This window comes from Limanda limanda, chromosome 22 (genome assembly GCF_963576545.1).
Source record: "Limanda limanda chromosome 22, fLimLim1.1, whole genome shotgun sequence".
NCBI lineage: Eukaryota > Metazoa > Chordata > Actinopteri > Pleuronectiformes > Pleuronectidae > Limanda > Limanda limanda.
Genome location: NC_083657.1, coordinates 16,658,060 through 16,679,722, shown reverse-complemented (window position 1 = coordinate 16,679,722; position 21,663 = coordinate 16,658,060). Strand labels below are relative to the sequence as shown.

Below are 21,663 nucleotides of genomic sequence, written 5' to 3'. Positions count from 1 at the left end.
TGTGTGTGTGTGTGTGTGTGTGTGTGTGTGTGCGCAGGTGTGTAACAGCAATGGGAACTGCCATTGTAATCGAGGCTGGGCACCACCCTTCTGTGAGAAGACAGGACTTGGCGGCAGTGTGGACAGTGGACCTATCCAGTATGACAGTGAGTTTGTGCGCACACACAGACACACACACATACCCACACTTGTGAAAATAGGTTTATGTGTTGAGTTATATTTCAGATTTTCTGTTTTCAAATTTTAAAAGTGAAATTGTTTTGTACTCACTGACACACAACATACTCTGGACAGACTCTCGATATCAAATATTTATGGTGGCTGTGTAGCTCCAAACACAATGACATATGGGAAAATGGGAAATGAGCTGTGTATATATATATATATATATATATATATGTATGTATGTAGGAGAGAGAGAGAGAGAGAGAGCTTTTCCAGTCTTCTCAACCACACAGTGCACTTTACAGTTCAAGTCACATTCACCTATTTACACACATTCATGCAGTGCTTTCATACACTGGGCTCTTTACAATCATGCTAATTATACACTGTTGACAATCGGAGGCAATTTGAGGTTCAGTATTTTGCATTAGGACACTTACAGACAGGTGGAGCCAGAGGTCAAACCACCAACAAATCCCAAAACACAACAGTATGCAGGGAATCACAGCAGCCAATCACAGTTGTGACACATTGTTCCAACGAACCACAACAGTGGAATCACAAATATTAAGATGTATCGCTCTCATTGGAGCGAAAAAGCAGCTATTTCTTTCTGTCAGCGCTCGTCCTGCTCTGCCTGTGACAACTCCTGAGGAGGAGACCTGACAGAGGTGGTAGATGGGCTCAGATTAGGTGACAACATAAAGACTGATTTATGAAGAAGAGGGTTGACGGAGGGTAAACATCATATCACTAATACAATGAGGAATGATGTGTGACTGATGATGATATACTGTGTGTGTGTGTGTGTGTGTGTGTGTGTGTGTGTGTGTGTGTGTGTGTGTGTGTCTGTGCACAGGTCAGGTTGGGCTGGTGGTGGGGCTCCTGTTTGCCTTCCTCGTCATCCTGCCTGCAGTGCTGCTGCTCTTCTACTGCTACAGGATCAAGACGTCCTACTACCACAAGTGGCTTTCCCAGAGAGAGAAGAATAAGAGCAACAAGTACGGAGCCATGTCCTGTCTTGTCTGTCTGTGTGTCTTAATTTCTGTCTGTCCATCTATCAGTCTGTTAGTCTGTCTGTCTGGCTGGCTGGCTGTCTTCATTTCAGTCTGTCTGTCTGTCTGTATTAATTTCTGTCGGTCTGCCGGTCTGTCTGTCCATTTGTCTGTCTGTCTGTCTGCTTGCCTGTCTTAATTTATGTGTGTCCATTTGCCTGTCTGTCTGTCTGCCTGTCTGTCTGTCTGGCTGTCATTCAGTCATTTTGTCTTTCTGTCTGCATGTCATTCAGTCTTTCTGTCGTTTACCTATTCATAACATATAAATTCACAGTTGTTTATTCTTATTATGTCACTATTGGATTTTAGATTTCTCTTATTAAAATCTAAGCCCAGAGTCTGACCCACGAGGCCCTTGTTATATTAGTTTTATTTTGTCCTTGACATACTGTCAGGCCAATGCAACACTTCAGTGTGCAGGAGACCGACACAGTCTGACGGAGAAATAAATTACAAGTGGAAAAAATAAATGTTTTGTCAGAGAAAACAAGCAATTTGAAGACATCCTCTTTCGCACTGGTAAATAGCATAGACTGTATATGGTAAATAGAAATAGGAGGCTTTCTCTATGTATTGGTATTTTACAGACAAATAGACCAAATTACTAAAAGAAAATGCAAATAATTGAAATATTGTTGGTTTCTTCCCCACACAAAATATAAACTGTTCACAATATTTATTATTTAAGGTAATGAGTCCTGCTTAGAAAGAAGAAAGGAAGAAGATAAACTGGGGTAGAAAAGAAGAAAGAAGTGAAAATATGGCAGCAACAAATCAGGTCATTTATGGAGTAATAAATCAATTAGAGTGGAAGTAAAGGGAGGAGGGCAGGAAGCGTTGAATTACGGGAAGAAAATAAGGAAGTGCTCATTGGCGTGTCTGTCAGCGGATCGATGTGCACACCACAACTTTCCATCTTAACATCAGCATAAAAGGCGGCGTTTTGTGCTGCAGCTCACCTCCGTCACAACTAAACAAAATCCATGTCCTCGTAAACCCCAGAGCTTCCTTTATGAGTACAGCCGTATACCTCAGCCGTGGAGACAGCCTCGTCATAACACCGGCTGAGTTAGGGCCACCTAAAATACTCAAGTCGTCCACGGTGATTTACAGAACAGAAATGTGTCTGGCGAGAATCCAGCATTAGAGCAGCGTTTTAAAGACCCTGACCTCCCAAATGAAGACAGAGAAGAGGCTAAATGCTGGTGATATTGGGCCTTTGCCGGATTTTATGGTAACTGTCGCTTAAGGGAGACAACGGCATGAATGAACGATATGGAAAAGTGAGCAGCTCCAATGATTAAAACGTCTCTTAAAAGCAGCGACTGCAACAAAAACCCTCGGCTTTATTGGTTTTGTTCCATGGCCAATACTTTGAGTTCACTCAAAGTTCAACAGTGGCTTGAGCTGATTAAAGGCATTTCCAAGCACATACTGTCCATCCGGTTTGCATAGGAAGCCTTCTAATCAGTTAAGAGCCTGCATTATATACGGCACATATCCACTACAAGTTCTTAAAGTATGGCTCTTTGTAGTAATTCAATCCACAGCACTAGTAAATCCTTCCTTTGTAGAGCCGCTTATATTAGGTTTAGTTGATTCAACTCTATAGTTGTCTGCAGATATATAGACGGTGTATATATATATAGACTTCACAAACTGAAAGTTAAAAGCTGCAGTTATCAATATTTGTAAACCTATATGGAACAGCTAGAATAACTAGAAGGGGCATCACTGCTATTTAGGCTAACATAGAAGCATTTAACAAGAAAGTGAAATAAAAAAAGAAAACATTTAGATTTTGCTACTAAGTACAAAACAATTTTTCCAAACGGACTTACAGATAAATAAATAAGAATCCATCCAATAATTAAAATGGCCAGTGCTGTAAACTGATGTTTTGGCAGTTTTCATGGTGGTTGCTGCTAAGTTTGCACTCATGTTGTCGGAGTCATTCTCTCATTGGTTGCAATCTGTGCACACCATGTGTCTTTGATGTCTTGGTTCAGTTGGTGATAGTCCCATTTTGTAAAGTCTTGGTTGACGAGGTGACCTGAAACCCTGCAGCCTTAAAGAATAATAGGTCAGAATCCTAAACCTTAAGCCAGATTTGAATTGGTACGTTCCAAATCGGTGATCCTTTTGATGGGGTAGGAAACCCGTCTGCTCCCTCTGCTGTATCTCAGCTTTGTTGGCATTAGGTTTGGTGCTGATGTTCAGGCTGAGCTGGGTATCTAGTATGGCTGGACTCTATAAGTCAGATTTGGCTTTTCAATAGGAACATTAAGGACAGATCTTCATTTTCTACACAGATCTTAATTTTTATGCCAAACAGACGTATTTTTGAAGAGATCTCATACATTCAGGAAAACAGAATCGTCCACATAATATGTTGTGCTTTGAGCTAATGTCTGCTAACTATGCTAAAGACATTTTAAAGACAAGTTTCTCTGAGCTGTAAACTCCTCACTTGCAAGCAGAAGGCAGCAGACTAGTGTTGATACTGCTGCCTGACCCTGCAGCTACCTCTGACTCATTCGGCCATAGTACAGTATCTTGGAGAAATATATATATATATATATGATGTCTTGGAGGTTTTTTTTGGGGAATGTCATAACAGGTCAGTGCTGTATAAGACTTCCCTCAGAGACAGAAGCACCACATCATCACACAGATGGAGGTATTTGACTTATTTTTTCTCAGCTGGTGCCAGACTTTACAGACTCTTCTAAAACCTGTGTTGGTCCATTGATGGATATTTTAAAGGCACTTGGACGCTGCATCCTCTGTCTCCCTAGCTTTGGGTTCTGAAGTGCCCCCAACAACACCACTTTCTAACATTTTATTCCTAAGAAGCTTTTGCTAAATTAAGTCGAAGTCGAAGACCTATGGAGCTTCTAGCTTCTTTTAGCTTACTGGATTTGGTTTAACACACAATTTTTCCTGGTACTCTGATCTGCTTCTTTTCATTAGGAACAGGCTGCTGTTTTCTGTGAAAAAGCTCTGATGAAGCCCCTGTGCACCATTAAACTTGGAGACCAGCTGGTGAACACAGCGGAGCGTTTAGATGCTTAACTGCCATGCACACTTTCTCAGGAGGTGGTAAAGGGTGAATATTGGATACAAACGTGACTCCACCAGCAGTCTGCCCCTACAAACTAAAAGTCATCAGCTTGGCAAAGACTGTGCAGACTGTAATACAAAAACTGGAAAGGAACAAGCTCTGCATGCTGGTACCAACCTGTCTGCGGATGTTCTCCCTCACACGCCTGTCTCATACTGAGAACATACAACATAGTTACCTTCCTTTCTGTGCTCAGATGGATCTCATTCTCGTGTCTAAGTGGTAAAGCATATCGACATAACTTTAACTGAGCAACGGTGCCCTCAGCATCCACACATGGCCATTAACTCCATTTGGCTCCATTTCTGAGCAATTAAGTGGTTTTCATGTTGAGAAGAACACTGAAAAACTGCTAATGTGTTGACACATTACTGAATGGTGGAAATTACCCATGATCCCGGCTTCCTGCAACCAAAGAGCTGCCGCTGTCACAAATCCACAGCGTTTACTGGCTTAATATTAAAGATAAGCGCTGTTTTTTGTGACTTGATAGTCTTTTCCTGAATACCAGCTACTATATGACACTTGCACACTTTCTGAAGGAGGTAGCTCACTATTACTCACTTAGTTACTCACAGTTACATAGAACAAGAACTGACATTCATTGTGATGGATGGGAATGAAAGCGGCACCATTCCAACTCTGTATCATGAAACTTATATTGAACCTTCTATTTTAAGTTACATGCATAGTGTGAAGTATCACAAAGCTGTAGTCAGGCTGTATTAGCATTAAGACTGGAATAAGATGGAAACATCTTGCCTGGCTTGGTCCAACGTTCAAAAACGACCACCAACCTGAACGTGTTGAACCACCCAGTACTTCTGTGCTGTGACACTGGGTTGGGTTAACATGTTGCTGGATGCAGTCTGCTTGATTTTGTTGTCAAAGCAATTTAACTGCTTTTACTTTAGGGTATATTTTCGTTTACCTGTGCCTCTATAGTCTAAATGTTTAGCTACCAGATACTTACAACTCTTTTCTTGACAAACGATATTGTCATTTTCCTATAGGAAGTCCGTTAGGTTATGCATCACCAGAGATGAAGGATTATTATCAGTTCGACTTACAGTTCCACTTTCTAGGATTATGTATCTTTTTTATGCACATTTTAGCAATCAATGCTTACATGTGCCTGTGTGTGTGTGTGTGTGTGTGTGCGCGTGCGTGTGTGTGCGTGTGTGTATGCGTGTGTATGCGTGTGTGTGTGTGTTTAAAAAGCTCCTGTGGTCCAACCAGTCCTCTCAGCTCCACCTGACAGCCTCATCAGAAGCAGCTCCCCATACACTGGCCTAAAACATTTAGGTTTATCCTTCACCTCCTTGTTTCCTCTCACATCATCCTGGATGAGAAACTTCTTGTTGACTTCTCCTCTTTCTCTTTTCCCACCTGGGGCCCCAAAAGAAAAAAATCAATGCCAGATTGAAAAGAGTAATGAAGCAGGACAGCTTTCGGGTGTCGGGTGTCGGGCTCTGGTTTTATTTTCTATCTGTCCTCATTTCTCTGCTCAGGACGGAGGCGTCAGTGGAGAAGGGGAAGAATGGCCATCTGAATCCTGCCTTTCACCTGAAGGTGGTCGGACCAATCAACAAGGCGAGCAGCCACAAGGGGGTAAGTGAAACGTCTGGCAAAAAAGGAAAGAGAAGGAAGCAAATAGGGGTGACTCTTTCTCCTGCTGTGTTTTTGTGAATAATGGGCCATCCATGAGTTTAACATTCATATTAAATGACCTCTTTTTACAGCAGCTTGTTACGATCCCACACTTTCTCATCTGCCCAGCTTCACTGTGCCTTCAGCGCCTTTTCATCACGTTATTATTTGCTTGTTTCTATAGCATTTATTTAATTGGATGGGTTAGAAGCTCAGGGCTAAAAGGACACACTTATCATTGGCAATGAAAGAGATACAAAAGATGCAGGGAAACAGAGGGGACGAGGAGCGCTGAGTCATTTTGTGAAGTGAAGAATAATTATAATGAATGTGGTTTATAAAGAATCTTTAATACACAAAATGAGGCTCAATTTTATTTACATTGACTGTAAAGGCTTAGGTTGATTACTACTGCTCAATCACTAACTATTTATAATAGAGATTGATATGTAGTCCTTGGTTTCAGTCACATTAAGGACAAATCCCATATATTTTTCACATAAATGACATCTTTATAGTGATATTATATATAATATACTGCTTTTTCTCATATAGCTGTGAATTAATACCCATACTTCTAATCGTCCATTTCAATGTAATCTTATATTAATGCACAAATACAGTAACATCCCAGCACAATAATATGCAATTTAATTAAGTACATTTCTCTACAAACATATTCTCAGTATTGTTATTTAATTTCTTATTTTTATTCTTTTTTATTTTGTATTCTCTTGTCTACATCATTCTGACTTTATGCTGCTGTATCTTATCTAATCTAATTTCTTATCTTAATGTTTTTAATGGATAAACTGACACGTAGGTAATCAGGAAATGTAAATTAAATATTGGCTTGTTTAACACTAGGTTTGAAACTGGTTTGAAGTTATTTTGTTGTAAAAGTTTTTGTTGTGTTCACTTTGGTCTCAGCTTCCTCACACCAGCAAAGAGGTCCTGCCGCTCAGACCAGGCCTGGTGCCCAATGGCACTCAGCCAGTCAACATTGTGCGACCTCTGAGACCCGCCCCGTCTCCCCAGGGTGGTACCCGGCTCCTCAAGGCGGTTCGCCCTCCACTGCCAGCTGGCAAGCCCCCAGCTGCCCCACCCAAATCCCCCCAGACCCCACAGAGGCTCAGCCCGCCCAAGAAGCCTCTGCCCCTCAACCCAACACGCTCTCCACTGGTAAGACCCTCTTTGACCCTGGTGTGAACTGTAATCATGTGTAATTTAAATGAAATGTAAAAACTAAAGTGAAGCGTCATCCAGCTGACAGATACAAGACTTGTCACTGTGAGATGGGGACAGTGTATGGTGATTGGTTACACTGGAAAATGTAATTACACCTTTTGACTTAATGCTACATTTCTTTTATTTTAAGCCTGCATGGTAAATGGTCTGTGTCTATATGTAGCTTTTCTAGTCTTGATGACCACCACCGGTTTGTGAGGTCGATGGTAGAGTCAGTATTCGTATTTTGGAAAAGATGCACATATTGTACATTCAGTGTGATTTACATATCATTACATATCAATCAATCAATCAAGTTTTATTTGTATAGCCCACATTCACAAATAACAATTCGTCTCATGGGGCTTTAACATTGTGTGACATCCTCTGTCCTTAACCCTCAACAAGAGTAAGGAAAAACTACTAAAAACCCTTTTCACAGGTAAAAATATGTAGAAACCTCAGAGAGAGCCACATGTGAGGGATCCCTCTCTCAGGACGGACAGAAGTGCAATAGATGTCAGGTGTAAGAAAACATCATCAGGATTTTTAGCAGCATCCATTAGGCTAAACATTTTTCAATACTATGTGTCAGGCAGTCCCGCTGCAATCACAGTCTCTGGCCAGCAGCAAGACCACGATCCAGCATCAGGATGGGATCCACTATAATCCACAGTCATTGTCCACCGCCGCCAGTTAGAATCCATTATCAGCTGCCGCCTCGGTCGTGGTCCCTCATCATCCGATGCCAACGCGACAAAGGATCCTCCATTACAACGACGATCAGCTGGCACGATACAGAATCCACCGAACTGGATCCACCATTGCGACCTCCGACACGCGATCCACAATCATAATCCATGGTGCGGCCACAGCTGTGGCCCTGCATCCGCGGGCGCTAAGGCACAGAAACTCCGGGAAAAGGGGTCAAGTTAGTAACATGTACTGATCAGATAAGAATTATCTTGATGTGATAAATATGGAGAAAAGGAAGGAGAAGCAGGAAAGAGAAGCTCCGTGTGTCTTGTGTCATAAATTCCCTGTGCGTCTTAGCATCATCAGGGGTTTTTGCCATTTAATCAAATTTGGAACATCGCACAAATTAGCTCTAACTATAAGCTTTATAAAAAAGGAAGGTTTTGAGTCTACTTTTAAACGAACAGAGCGTGTCTGCCTCCCTAACTGAAAGTGAGAGATTATTCCACAGCAGTGGGGCTTGATGGCTAAAAGCTCTGGCTCCTACTCTACTTTTAGAGACTTTAGGGACAACAAGTAAACCTGAGTTCTGGGATCGGAGTGCTCTAGTAGGTTGATATGGAACTAACATCTCTTTAAGGTAAAGAGGTGCCATATCATTAAGGGCCTTGAAGGTGAGGAGGAGAATTTTAAATTCTATTCTAGATTTAACAGGAAGCCAGTGTAGCGATGCTAATACTGGAGAAATGTGCTCTCTTTTCTTAGTTCTCGTCAGGACACGTGCTGCGGCATTTTGGACCAGCTGCAGAGTCTTTAACGACTTGCTGCTGGAGCCTGATAATAATGAATTACAATAGTCCAGTCTCGATGTAACAAAGGCGTGGACTAGTTTTTCTGCATCTTTTTGCGAAAGGACATGTCTGATTTTTGAGATATTACGCAAGTGGAAAAACGCGGTCCTAGAAATTACTTTTAAGTGACTATTAAAGGACAAATCAGGATCGAAGATCACTCCCAAGTTCCTGACTGTGTCATTGGAAGCAAGGGCAATGTCATCTAGCGCAGCTATATCATTAGATAATGTATCTCTAAGGTGTTTAGGGCCGAGTATTATAACCTCTGTTTTATCTGAGTTTAATAAGAGAAAATTGCGGGTCATCCAGGTTTTTATGTCCTTGAGACATGCTCGAAGTTTAGTTAATTGATTACTTTGATCAGGTTTTATTGACAAATATAACTGGGTGTCATCCGCATAACAGTGAAAATTTACCGAGTGTGTCCTGATAATGTTTCCTAGTGGAAGCATATATAATGAGAATAAAATTGGGCCGAGCACAGACCCCTGTGGGACACCATGGTTAACTTTGGTGCGCACCGATGACTCATCATTGATTTGAACGAATTGGGAGCGATCAGCAAAATAAGATTTAAACCAGTTTAAGGCCGTTCCTTTAATGTTAATTAACTGTTTTAGTCTCTCTAATAAAATTTGATGGTCAATTGTGTCGAATGCTGCACTGAGATCTAACAGAACGAGGACAGACACAAGTCCCTGATCTGAAGCTATTAGAAGGTCATTAGTGACTTTTGCCAGGGCTGTCTCTGTGCTATGATTGGTTCTAAACCCAGACTGAAAGTCTTCATATATATTATTTTCCTGGAGAAACTCACACAGCTGATTGGCTACAACTTTTTCTAAGATTTTAGATAGGAAGGGGAGATTAGATATTGGCCTGTAATTTGCTAAAACCTCTGGGTCTAGGGTGGGTTTTTTGAGTAGGGGTTTGATTACAGCTATTTTAAAAGACTGTGGTACATAACCTGATGATAATGACAGATTGATTGTGTTAAGTAACGAATTATCTATTAGGGGCAGAATTTCTTTAAGTAATTTAGTTGGAATCGGATCTAAAATACAGGTTGTTGGTTTAGAACCTGAGACTATTTTGGTAAACTGATCACGGGTGATCAGAGAGAAGCTGTCTAAATAATGGGAAGGATTCTCAGCCGTTTCTGAGATCTCTATTGTTGGGAGGGTATTAGTGCCAATTGAGGGCAGGAGATGATTGATTTTATTTCTAATAGTTAGAATTTTATCATTAAAAAAGGTCATAAAGATATTGCAATTTAGGGATCGAGGAATACTGGGTTCGGTGGAGGTGTGACTCTCTGTCAGCCTGGCTACAGTGCTGAAGAGAAACCTGGGGTTGTTTTTATTCTCTTCTATTAGTTTTGAGTAATAGGCAGCTCTTGCTTTGTGGAGAGCCTTTTTATATTCTGTAACACTACTCTTCCAGTCTAGGAGATTTTCAACACTGTTGCTGGAGCGCCACTTCCTTTCTAATTTTCTTGATATTTGTTTCAACTCATGTGTCTTGGAATTATACCACGGAGCTAATTTACTATGTTTTACACATTTCTTTTTTAGAGGCGCTATTGAGTCTAATGTTAATCGTAATGAGTCTGCAGAGCTTTCTACGAGGTGGTCAATCTCAATAGAGCTCGGGTTTTTAAAGAATTTGTTGTTTATGTCGACGGATAATACGGGTTTAAATGTAATCGGAATTATTTCCTTAAATTTAGCTACAGCACTATCAGGTAGACATCTAGAAAATGAGTTTTTTATTAGTGGCATATATTCAGATAGTGAAAAATCGAAGGTTATTAAATTATGGTCTGATAGTACTGGATTGCGCGGAAGTACTGTTAAATGTTCAATTTTGACACCGTATGATAACACAAGGTCAAGTGTGTGGTTACAACAATGAGTAGGTTGATGCACACACTGACTAAAACCAATTGAGTCTAGTATTGAAATAAATGCTACGCTCAGGCTATCTTTATTATTGTCAACATGAATATTAAAGTCACCAACAATAATAATTTTATCTGTCTTTAGGACTAGGTTTGATAAAAACTCAGGGAATTCTGTTAGAAATTCAGTATAAGCCCCAGGAGCACGATAAACTACAGCAAATATGATTGGCTGTTGGTGTTTCCTGGATTGACGTGGAAGATTAAGAACAAGACATTCAAATGAGTTGTAGCTAAGTTTAGGTTTAGGATTAATTGATAGACTGGAGTTAAAAATACATATCTTTTCACCATTATTTTTAAACATCCACTAATCTGCTTAAAAACAATAGAAACAATCAATTAATAAAACTGCATTCATATAGCACATTTCATACAGGTAATTGAATAAGACAGACATGTAAAAAGAAAGAATTAAACAACATGAGATAATGCATGCAGTAAAATTGAGATGAAAAAAATATAATGAATAGAAATATGAAACTAATATAACATAATGAAATGCCAATAAAACTGTGAAACACATTTTTTATTGAGAGACTAAATAGAAGAAAATGGAAAAATAATAAGATATAGTGAGAATGAGTAAAAGTAGTTCCATTGGCTTGGAGCATAAAAGCTTGAGGATGACTCACCAAAGGTTTGCGCCAGAGGACCTTAACAAGACCATGGTGCAAGACCATGAAGTGCTTCAAAAGAACCTCAAATCAATACGGAGTGTGATCGGACGCTGTGTGAATCATCATGCTTGTAAGTTTCCTTCAGTAATCCAGTTACAGCTCCTTGTACATCCAGGGACACACACAGCCAACAGCTCTTTCTATTGGTCCTTCAATGATGCCTGTTTGCCAGAATGTTAAGGAATATAAGCTTAAAACACCACAAAAGCCTACATACTGAATTCATGGCCACATGAGACTTCCTGTTTACAAAAGGCAGTGGTGGGCAGGCGTATTTATCCCACAGTGTCAGGCTCTGAGAGAACTTTGCTTGGATTGCTGCTAAATGTTTGATTTGTAAATGTAATTGCCAAATACACGGAGCTAATGAGGAAACTGTTGGACTCTGTGTCACAGTGCTTCTTAGATGAATCCCAGAGTTTTTTTCTGAGGAAAAAATAAATACATCCTCAGGATAAATAGATATTTCATCTGTTTGCTTTCTTATTGATTAATCCTGTGAAATGACTCATCAGTGCGCCTCTGTGAAGTGTGAGATGCCTTTACATTTGAACGCCTTTTTTCCTGTTTGTGTCGAATGCACAGTATTTGATGAGTTGACTCTGTGATGTGATCTCTGGTCAATTTTTTAATCCACTACCTGGGTGAGGTGGGACACACAATCCTCTTATCAGCTCACTGAGCAGATTCATCCTGGAGTCAGGTGACACTGACAGTTCTCCTCCCTGCTGTGTCCCAGGGATTTTAGTCTTTTCCTACATGTTGGCAAGGATCCCCTGTGCTTATATTCCTCATTTTCTTTTTCTTATCCCTTATATTATATATTTCAGACACCTAAATGTAGGGTTTGTTTCTAAAAACACTTTTTATTTAGTTTGTTTTTGCACGTCATAATTACAATAAAATACTTGTGTATTTGGCCCTCGTGTGACGTAATAAACACAACCAATTAGAATGTACAGAAATGATTGGCTGGTGCTGATGATTTGCCATCAGTCATTAGCCTGCATGCACCCAGCCCGTCATCTACCACGGCACATGACCGGGCTCCTCAGCCGGAGAGACATACACCACTGAAGCAGAGGCGATACCTAGAAGTTAGCGAGCGAGTTACAAAAAAGCCGTCTTCAGCGCACGTTCATATGTTATGGGGGGCGAAGCTTTGACAAGGGAGTGGGATGTATCAATTGCATTTTTTGCTCTTGCAAAGTTTTCCAGGATACCTTAAGCTTTAAGCATAGTTTACAAAATCATTGGCAGTGTATAGTTATTTATCAAGGCTATTTTGACACTAACCTGGCCGTTGTGTCTCAGTTTGCATTTGAAAAGCTCAATAATGTAATTGTCAACAATCAATCTCTCTGTTCTGCTTTTTTTTTTAGCTGGTGTCTGAGCTGCAGCCCAGATCGTCCCCCTTCCCTCCTCAGAGGCCTCTCCCCCTCAGCCCAGCCAGAGGGTCCTCCCCCACAGTGAGTCGAGGCCTGACTGTTGTCTCCAAACCCTCCCCAGGCCTGCTGGTCATGATGCCGCCAGCGGTGGGACCCAAACCTGTGAGCAAAGTCTCAGCCATACCCCCTCTCAGAGCTCTCAGGTGGGCAAACTCACTGCACTGACAAACTGAGGTGACGAATGAGTCGTGTGTTTTGTTATTTCTTCCACTCAAATGAAAACGATGGTCACTGATATCACAAAGAGTTCAATAGGTTCAATTTAACACAGTTTGACAACAACTTCAAAATCTCTCACTGGCTGTATACAGGGCGTTAGAATTAGAAGGAATATCTTGTTCAAGAGCTGCTTGGTGTTACGTGTCATAAAATGAGGGATTTGACAAAAGAAAGTTAAACTGCACCATCTTAGTCAGTGTTGAGAGAAGTTAAGTTTATTGGAATTTTATTATTCCAGTAAAAATGTTTTTATAAGGTCATGGTATATTCAGGTTTTGGGAAGAGAAGCCTGTCCTGCCAAGTGATATCTTTCCATCTCTCACTAGTTGGTAAACAACACCTGGAGTGACACCGGTGTGGTTTTGGGACGTGCTCCACTGGCGCTGGTTTTAGAACGTTGTCTGGTGTTTTGCCTCCTCATATTCCCGGACTTGATGTTTTTCAAGTGGTGGAACAGGATGACTGTGTTTCCACTTTTTGTTACCACCAAAAAGGTTGCATAATATAGTGTGGATGATACCCGACACAACACCCCCTTGGAAACAGACTGGATTCAGATTTTTTTTTTTTTTTTTTTACATGATATTCGGTTTCGGTCACGCTGGCTGTGTGAGGTTACTCTAACTCATTGCAGTATATATATATATAGATATATATCTATATATAGTATATGTACATAGCGGAATGTGCTTGTTAGTGGTTTTCAAAACGTCTTACAACACTTTCACTTAAAAAAATGTAATAACAAAGTGTATCATGACGATATATTATTTCAAACCCCCTTTTGCCATTTGAATACATATGAGGGGATCAGCTGATTCTGGTCTCTCATATTTTTTGGACCAAAGTTTTAACTCCAGACTAAAAATTAGCCCCTCTTGGTAGCCTGCAGTCAGGCTGGTGATCGATGTCTGGTCATTTTTCACCTTTCTCTCTCCTCGTTTCCTGTTCTCTCACTAAAAAAGCAAAAAAATACACCTTCCAAAAAATAGTTAAATAATGCAAAAAAAAAAGAATTTCGTCGTGACCATTATCTTGAAAAACTTTTTTCTCAGTCCAGACTGGAGATATACGCTCAGTCAGTCAGTTCACATGGAGGACACTGTATATTTTTTTCGAAGGTAATATTTGTTGTCCAGGTCTTGTCGCTTGCTGCAGGCGACGATGAGGTCAGCACAGCAGACATCGAACGAGTGATGATAATAACTTTCTTCCAGAGGAGAACTCAGATTCTGAGCCTGTAGGTGGATGAAATGTTAGAGTCCAGCAGCAGAGCTGAGGCCAGACTACACCCAACACCCCAGCAGGCACCACATCACTGCTGCTGGTGCAGGAAGACAGGCAGAGGAGCTTTTTAACTTTAACAAGGAAGCAGAACACACTAATGTCAGTAATTGAAGCTGTTTGGTCCCTTTGAGTGGCGTCCATTAGACACTGTCACTACTGATGCTACTGAAACTACAACATTTGTTGTCTCAAAACTCAGATGAACTTGAAGAAAACCCAATCAATACCCTAATCCATTTTCTGCAGTCTATGGGGGTTTAATCTAATTTAATAGCAATTAAATATCATAAGGAAAGATCGTTATATCCTTTCTTTTCTTTTTTCATGTGCAACATAGTCCTGGTTGTCCCTCACACTTTGATAGTTTAGCTGGGGGAGACCATGAGACAGGTATTAAGTGTTCAGTGAAGTTTTAAATGGTTTAAGACTCAAGTTCAAGGTCCAAGGTATCTCTGTTGTCCCAGAAAAGGCAATTTGTTGTACAGCCAGCAGAACAATCACACAACCAGTGGACAATTCATAAAACATAAAACATTAACAACATAAACAAGGATTAGTTAGTGTTGTGGAAAATCTGCAGATCAGTGGTGAACTCGTCAGTGAAGAAAGTGTTCAGGAGCCTTTTGACATCTTACGCCGACATATTTATTGAAGCTTGGCTGAGGAGAAATCAGAATCCATCACTACAACAACTGTGCATGATTTCCTCTCATATTCTGAAGTCTGCTTTCCTGCAATCACACTTTAAACCCCTGCAGATAATAAATGGTAAATGGTAAATGGATTTGTATTTATATAGCGCTTTTCTAGTCTGATGATGACCACTCAAAGCGCTTTACAGTACAGTTTCACATTCACCCATTCATACACACACACAGTGCATCTATTCGCAGCACTTAGTTATTCTATGGGGGGCCATTCAGGGTTCAGCATCTTGCCCAAGGACACTTCGGCATGCAGATGGTTCAGACTGGGGATCGAACCGCCGACCTTCCGGTTGGAGGACGACCACTCTACCCCTCAGCCACAGCCGCCCACATAATACAGTCTATGGATCTGTTAGTTCCTAAACAATCAAATGTATTTTTGAGTTCTGGGGACAGTATTGCCGGCTTTCCTCCCCACGTTTAGTCCTGTTGTCGGTATTGACTCAGCACTTAACATTTTTAATCTCATTCTGTATTTTTTTCCCCCCAGATATTTCATTTCATTTTGAATAAGACACCCCCAAACACACACCGCATTGCTATACTGTAGTAGCCGACGGCGTTGTGTCCTCCACCCACAGAGGTCACTGCTATCGTATATGCACAGTCGTGAACAACGTGTTTCACAGCTCCACACACTGTAGGTGGAGAACACAACAAGGCACTGTATACTGGAAACTCCTGTATGCTGCTGCTCTGACTTGAAAGTGACCTCGGAGGGAATGTTGCTTCCACCAACTCAAACACATCTAATGAGAAAAGCTGTGTTGAAAAAAAGCAGCTGTTGTTTGTCTTTCTTTTTTTTTCTCTCCACAACCTGACGTCCCAGGCCTGCTTGAAAGTCCTTTTATGACCCACCTATAAAATTACTGAGAAATATTGCCGTGCAATAATCCCACCTTGCCGTTTCACGCTGTTCCCCGTGCAGAGCAGGTGTGAGCACATAAACGATCCGAGTTTACAAACCATGCGATGCAATGACTCAGTTCTTTATTCGCAGTCACTTTTCATTTTGTCACCTGCAAACCAGTGTTTTCTTTTCATCGCACTTTATCTATAAACGTAGAAAAGAAATCGGTTCCTCTGCTTCTGTATGAATCAAAATATCAGATCTTGCTCTTTACATCCAGCTGTGGCACGTTCAGATCTGGTATTAACATTAGTGAACCAATCCCAAGTGGACAACAGCGTTAGGTATGTTGTGATTGGGTCTCTCATCATCACACAAACAGCAAATTAACAAGTAGATGATGATTGTGTTTGCCTTGACCAAATAATCTTGTTTTTACCCAGTCTGAGTTTACATATGTTTCGACTAGGACTGACACCGGTGTGGTTTTGGGAAATGAGGACTTAGAAATGAGGAACCATGTAGAAGTGGTCTGGGACGCATGTGACAACGTTTGTAGTGTCAACTAAAATATGTCCAGCTCGGTTTCATTAAAAATCCAAAGTATTTTCAAAACTTAATAACATTCATTGATTTATTTTTGCCCACTGACACAATATTCATACTCACCTCCACTTATTGATTTTTCTAACATTGCAAGAGAGTGAAATCTAATTAAATTGTAGAGAGGTGTGAGCTAATTTAATTAAAGCTGTCCACTTTTGATCAGATCAGCCGGGACACAGGTGTGGACAGGCCGTCCCTGCTTTCACAGAAGAGTCCAACTCTGCAGGGAAAGTCAGGGTCTTAAGTGCTCACTGACCCTTGTTGGTATTTGTGCTGATAGTACCTGTTCTTATGACAATGCGTAATTGATGGATAATACAGGGATTAGATTCTCAGCAGGGTGGAAGAGTCTGAGGCAGCAGTAGAATCACATCTCTGTTCTTTGCAGAGGAAGGAGATCAACCAGGCTCTGATACACATGACTTGTTAGCAGGAGACACAGATTGCTGCTCTGGCTCTGCACACGGGACTTGTTGACATTAAGAAAAGTATAGAATATATTTCCAGGCTCATTCTCCCAAAAAAAAAACAATGTGTGTGAGTCATTGTGCTGCTGTATCAGTTTAACCTCAAGCTGGTCTCTCTCTCCTTCCAGACCGGTCCCAGGTGCCAAACCAAACACAGCCTCGCCGCCGGCACGAAAATGACCTTCTCCTCCCCCCCACCCGCCCTCTGAGGAGGAGGTGGCGGCTGACAGCCTATTTGCACTAAAGAGACTTTGGCTGGAGAACCACGGAGCTGTCTCACACGCCAGAGGAGGATGAACACAACGGTTCAAATGGAGACACGAAAGAACAAACCGGACTCATACCAGTTTAGACTTCAAAATGAAAACTTAACCCCGCCCCCCTTCTTTTTTTAGTTTTGACCCCATCCGCCCCCCCCCCCCCACCCCCCATTAACCACGACGCGGTTTTGCACGGAGGCCTTGCAGACTGAGACAAGTGTTATCGAATGGGGGGGACGGTCACATTTGCCAAATCTTTTCTTTTCTTTTTGTTTTTAATTATTGTTTTTTTTAACGCTGTCTGTGTAAAAAAAAAAAAAAAAAAAAAAAGCATTTTGTAATGACGACCGTTTTGTTTACAGTTAGTTTTTACGTCGAGTTTTATGATTTGTGTTATGTGCCAAAGAGGTCTCTTCATTAACTGGGGTGTGTCCCACGCGCTTGAAAATCTCCTTAAGTTTACCACGAGCCTGCCTCTCCACAACTGTAGGTTTTCTAATTTATTGTATGAGGAATGTCTAAGATACAACCTGGAGATGCAGAGGCCTATCAGGAGGAAGGAGAGCCGATCACACCGCAGCTTCTTCTCAACACTGTTTACATGGTGGAGGACTCGGTGGATGCTTGTGATCTGCAGGACACACCTCAGCCGCTCATGTTGATTTGAATGTCTTTTGCTGTGTGTTATGACTTTTAAATTGTGACATAAAATATTTTTACTAAACGAACGACACGTTTATTTCATTCTTTTTTTATCTTTTCAAAATAAAACACAAATTCAAGAACCCTTGACAATCAGCAAATAACAAATCAAGATCTGATTCGTTTCTTGGTTAGAACAACTCAGGCTATGAAAATAGTTGTATGAGACAATACCGATGATGCCATCGTGATGTCATCAGGGTTATCTTAGTTTGGGCTTGAAAAATGCTGATGAATGAGATAAAATCTGGTCACTGCTGTTGGTGTGGGCAGCATGGAGAGAGGCTACATTCATACTGCTATGTTGTGGCGTGAAAACTAAACGATCTCTGTCCACACAAGCATTTTGAGTCCAAGTCAGTTTTATTTCTTGTTTATGGAAAAGGACATTTAGTTCGCAGTAGCCAATGTGTGACCGTGCACATGACCACTCACAAACACTGGGCCTGTGGCAGTACAATAAAAATTCTACTAATTATAATAAAAAAATGTAGTTCTTCTCCTTCACCTTTACAGTTGTATCAAAATGCAGAATTAAACTGCACAACAGCTGTGAGCAAAGACAACAGGGTAAGCCACGCTTGTACCAATATGTATGTTTTGTTTACTCTGGTAGCCTAAGCTAATGCAGGTTGTTTTCCTCTGGAAGGGGGTCACGTGATCGGAGCCTGACGAATGAGAGAAGGCCACCTTTTGACCAAAAAGACCAATCATTTCCAAACATCGTTTCCCAGCCACGTTTACAAACTAAAACTTTACAGAGTTGAATCATTTTCAAAAGAAAATGTAGGTAGCCAAAGGAGACAAAGGTTTTGTGATGAACAAAGGTTTAGAGACACATCTGGTCAATTGTGACGTTCGGTAGAGGCCAGTCGTCACATGTCTGATTGTCTTACAAGTTCGTAATAACCATTTGTTATAATTAAATACTCATGATTATTAAAAATCTGGTATCCCGATGCCCAGTTGACTAAACATTACATGTTTGGACGAGACATTAAAGGTCCCATCATATGCCCATTTTACCACAGTTGATATGGTTCCTTGGGGTCTTAATGAAATGTCTGTAACATTTTTTGGTCAAAATACCACAAGGATCATTTAGAACAGCAGCCTTCTTACCCTGTCTAAAACAGCCCTCTTCAGATTGACCTCTTTTGAGTCCCCCCCCCCTCTCTCTCACCGCCCCGCCCCCCTCTTACCATCCCGCCCCCCCCCTGTCAATCACACACACACACACATCCACTTTCACGTCTTAAATCTCTCCTTAGCATATGTAAGGTTGTTAAAATAATTTTAAGTCACTGTCCTGCACATATTTCTGTATTTGTTTGTTGTGTTTCTTCATTGAAGCTACAATTTTAAAACTACTACACCCTCTGATAAGGATGTACATTTATTTAAATACATGCATTAGATATGTGTGTATACAGTATATAATTGTATCTGAGCGCTCGCACACACACACACACACACACACACAGACACACACGCACACACAGACACACGCACACACACAGATAGACACAGACACACACACACACACAGGCAAAGGGATGTGGGGGCTAGCTTTGGAAGCTAACACTGCTGCAACTTTTGCGGCGAAATGCACTTAAAACCCCGGTATGAGTCTATTTTAAAGCGAGCGACGGAGGCGGCAACGAGCTGCTGGTGACCGGCACCAGTGCTCGGGCTGCATGGAGCAAATGCTGCTAGATAGCTTATCCAAGAGTTTCCAAGGCTCGCAAGAATGCAATGGCGGCGCAAACCGATGGACCGTCAATAAAGTGGGTGGTTCTTAAATCTATGGTGGTTCCATCCATTGGTGGGTCGAGTGGTGCTGGGGGACTGCATAGAGCGATGGGGGGAGTGGTCTATAACTGACTTGACGTAGGCATTTGCAATAATCCCATTGGACGCACTCAAGCATACAGTTTCTGACAGAGAGGAACCACAAGAAATCGCGGGAGTTGTGTTTTTCCACAGTTTTTGGGACGGTAGACATGCCAGATACCCAAATTAACGTGAAGAAGCACTACAAAGGTGGCATTTTCATAATATGGGCCCTTTAATGGAGGAGGAGCTGACTGACTTTGTTGTAGGTCCTGTTAAAGGGATAGCTGACGAATAAAGGTTTCACTCATTATCTTCTTACCACTATACCGGTGGAAGGGCGGTTGAAGTGTTTGAGTTCACAAAAAAACACCTGTGGTGTCATCCAAGTGTCCGCAAGCCCTGACATTCATGTTCAACTGGAAAGGTGAGTATTATTTTCTTTACTGTTTACGATTTGACATTAAACACAAGTACAGACCGTTCTAAAGGCTAAGCAAAGGGAATAATCTATTTTCAGATGCAGTAACTCTGTGGAGCTCATTCAATTTTTTTAGCAACCCTTTTACCGTCCAGTCATGGTCTGGGTCATTGAGCTACAGCTGTGTCACAAGAATGAAGACGTACCTGATGTATCCGGACACGAACGTCATCTTCTCTGGCATCACTCAGACATACAGGTGGATGTTGGTACCAGAGCATTGACAAGATTTGCAGATTTATGCACAGAGTTATGGCTCCATTGTTCATTGTTTAAGTCACAGCCTTGTCACCATAAGGCCGGATGCTCCTGGGCTCCCTCCCTCTGCATGAGGGACTACATTTCATCACATGGAAAAAATGATCAATCCCAAAGACTAAATTCAACAACAGTGAAAATGTGTGACAGTTTGTTCACTGTGCAGTTGAGTATATTGGTGGGATTTTTCTTCATCCTCACAGTGTCTTGTGATGTTTTGTTGAAAATGTTAACACTCGCGGACCATGAATCTGTTCAGTCTCATCAGCCGTGCAGCACTCGCTATGTTAGACATAGCTGTGAAAAAATATAGTTAAAAAAATTAAAGTCCATTCAGCTCATAGTTCTCCTCTATTTTATTCTGATATCAGTTTGCTGTTCTAAGAGCATACATAAATATCCATTCAAATACTGAAAATACTATTCCTAATTTCTACCATACCCATATAATGGATTTAAAGTAACAATATCTCATCCTGTAGTGCTTTGGTTTCTTTTTAAATGATTCTTGTAAAATGTTTCATCTTACTTTATGAAAGTGCAACATCAATGAAAAGTACTGATTTTAAATCTGCAGATCACTTTGTGTCAAGGTTTTATTCTGTCTTACTTCAAGTAAAAATGTCTGAGATTCTCTGGAGCGGGCCTCCATTGTCAGAGTTCTCTATTTTCTGTGAAAGGTTTGCTGTTACCTCTTCTTGTTGGAACATTCCACATCTCAGTACCTCATTGTAGGTGAAAGGTAAGCAGGGTTGGGTCCAGAACAAATTACACTGTGGGGGTGGCTGTGTGATTGCAGTACAGTTCAAAAAGGATTCTCATACACCCAGAGTGCTTTGCAGACAGCTGCTTCACTCAAGGACAAGCACAAACAACCAGTGTCTTGTGTTAGCCGGAAAACCGCTGCAGCGTCCGTGTGACAGGTTCACAGTATCAATCAATCAAACTTTATGTGAATAGCCTGTTTTCATGAATTCCAATTTCTCTCACAGTATTTATATAACACTCTTCTAGTCTTGATGACCACTCAAAGCACTTTACGTACTGTATCTTACCCAAGGACACTTTGGCATACAGACTGGAAAGACTGGGATCGAACCGCCGACCTTCTGCTGAGGTGATAAGCACTCTTCT

At 41.1% G+C, this 21,663-nt stretch overlaps 1 protein-coding gene across 1 annotated transcript in view; it reads left to right on the top strand.

Moving 5' to 3' along the window:
- The window catches only part of adam19a (ADAM metallopeptidase domain 19a), a 195,339-nt gene extending 178,151 nt beyond the window's left edge, over positions 1-17,188 (top strand). Inside the window, exons 18-23 of the mRNA XM_061066522.1 lie at positions 38-146; positions 1,025-1,166; positions 5,856-5,955; positions 6,925-7,176; positions 12,794-13,002; positions 17,124-17,188. Of these exons, the coding sequence (XP_060922505.1) occupies positions 38-146; positions 1,025-1,166; positions 5,856-5,955; positions 6,925-7,176; positions 12,794-13,002; positions 17,124-17,175 (864 nt within the window). The 3' untranslated portion in view covers positions 17,176-17,188. The remainder of the gene's footprint in view (positions 1-37; positions 147-1,024; positions 1,167-5,855; positions 5,956-6,924; positions 7,177-12,793; positions 13,003-17,123) is intronic.
- Positions 17,189-21,663: the final 4,475 nt, after the last annotated feature.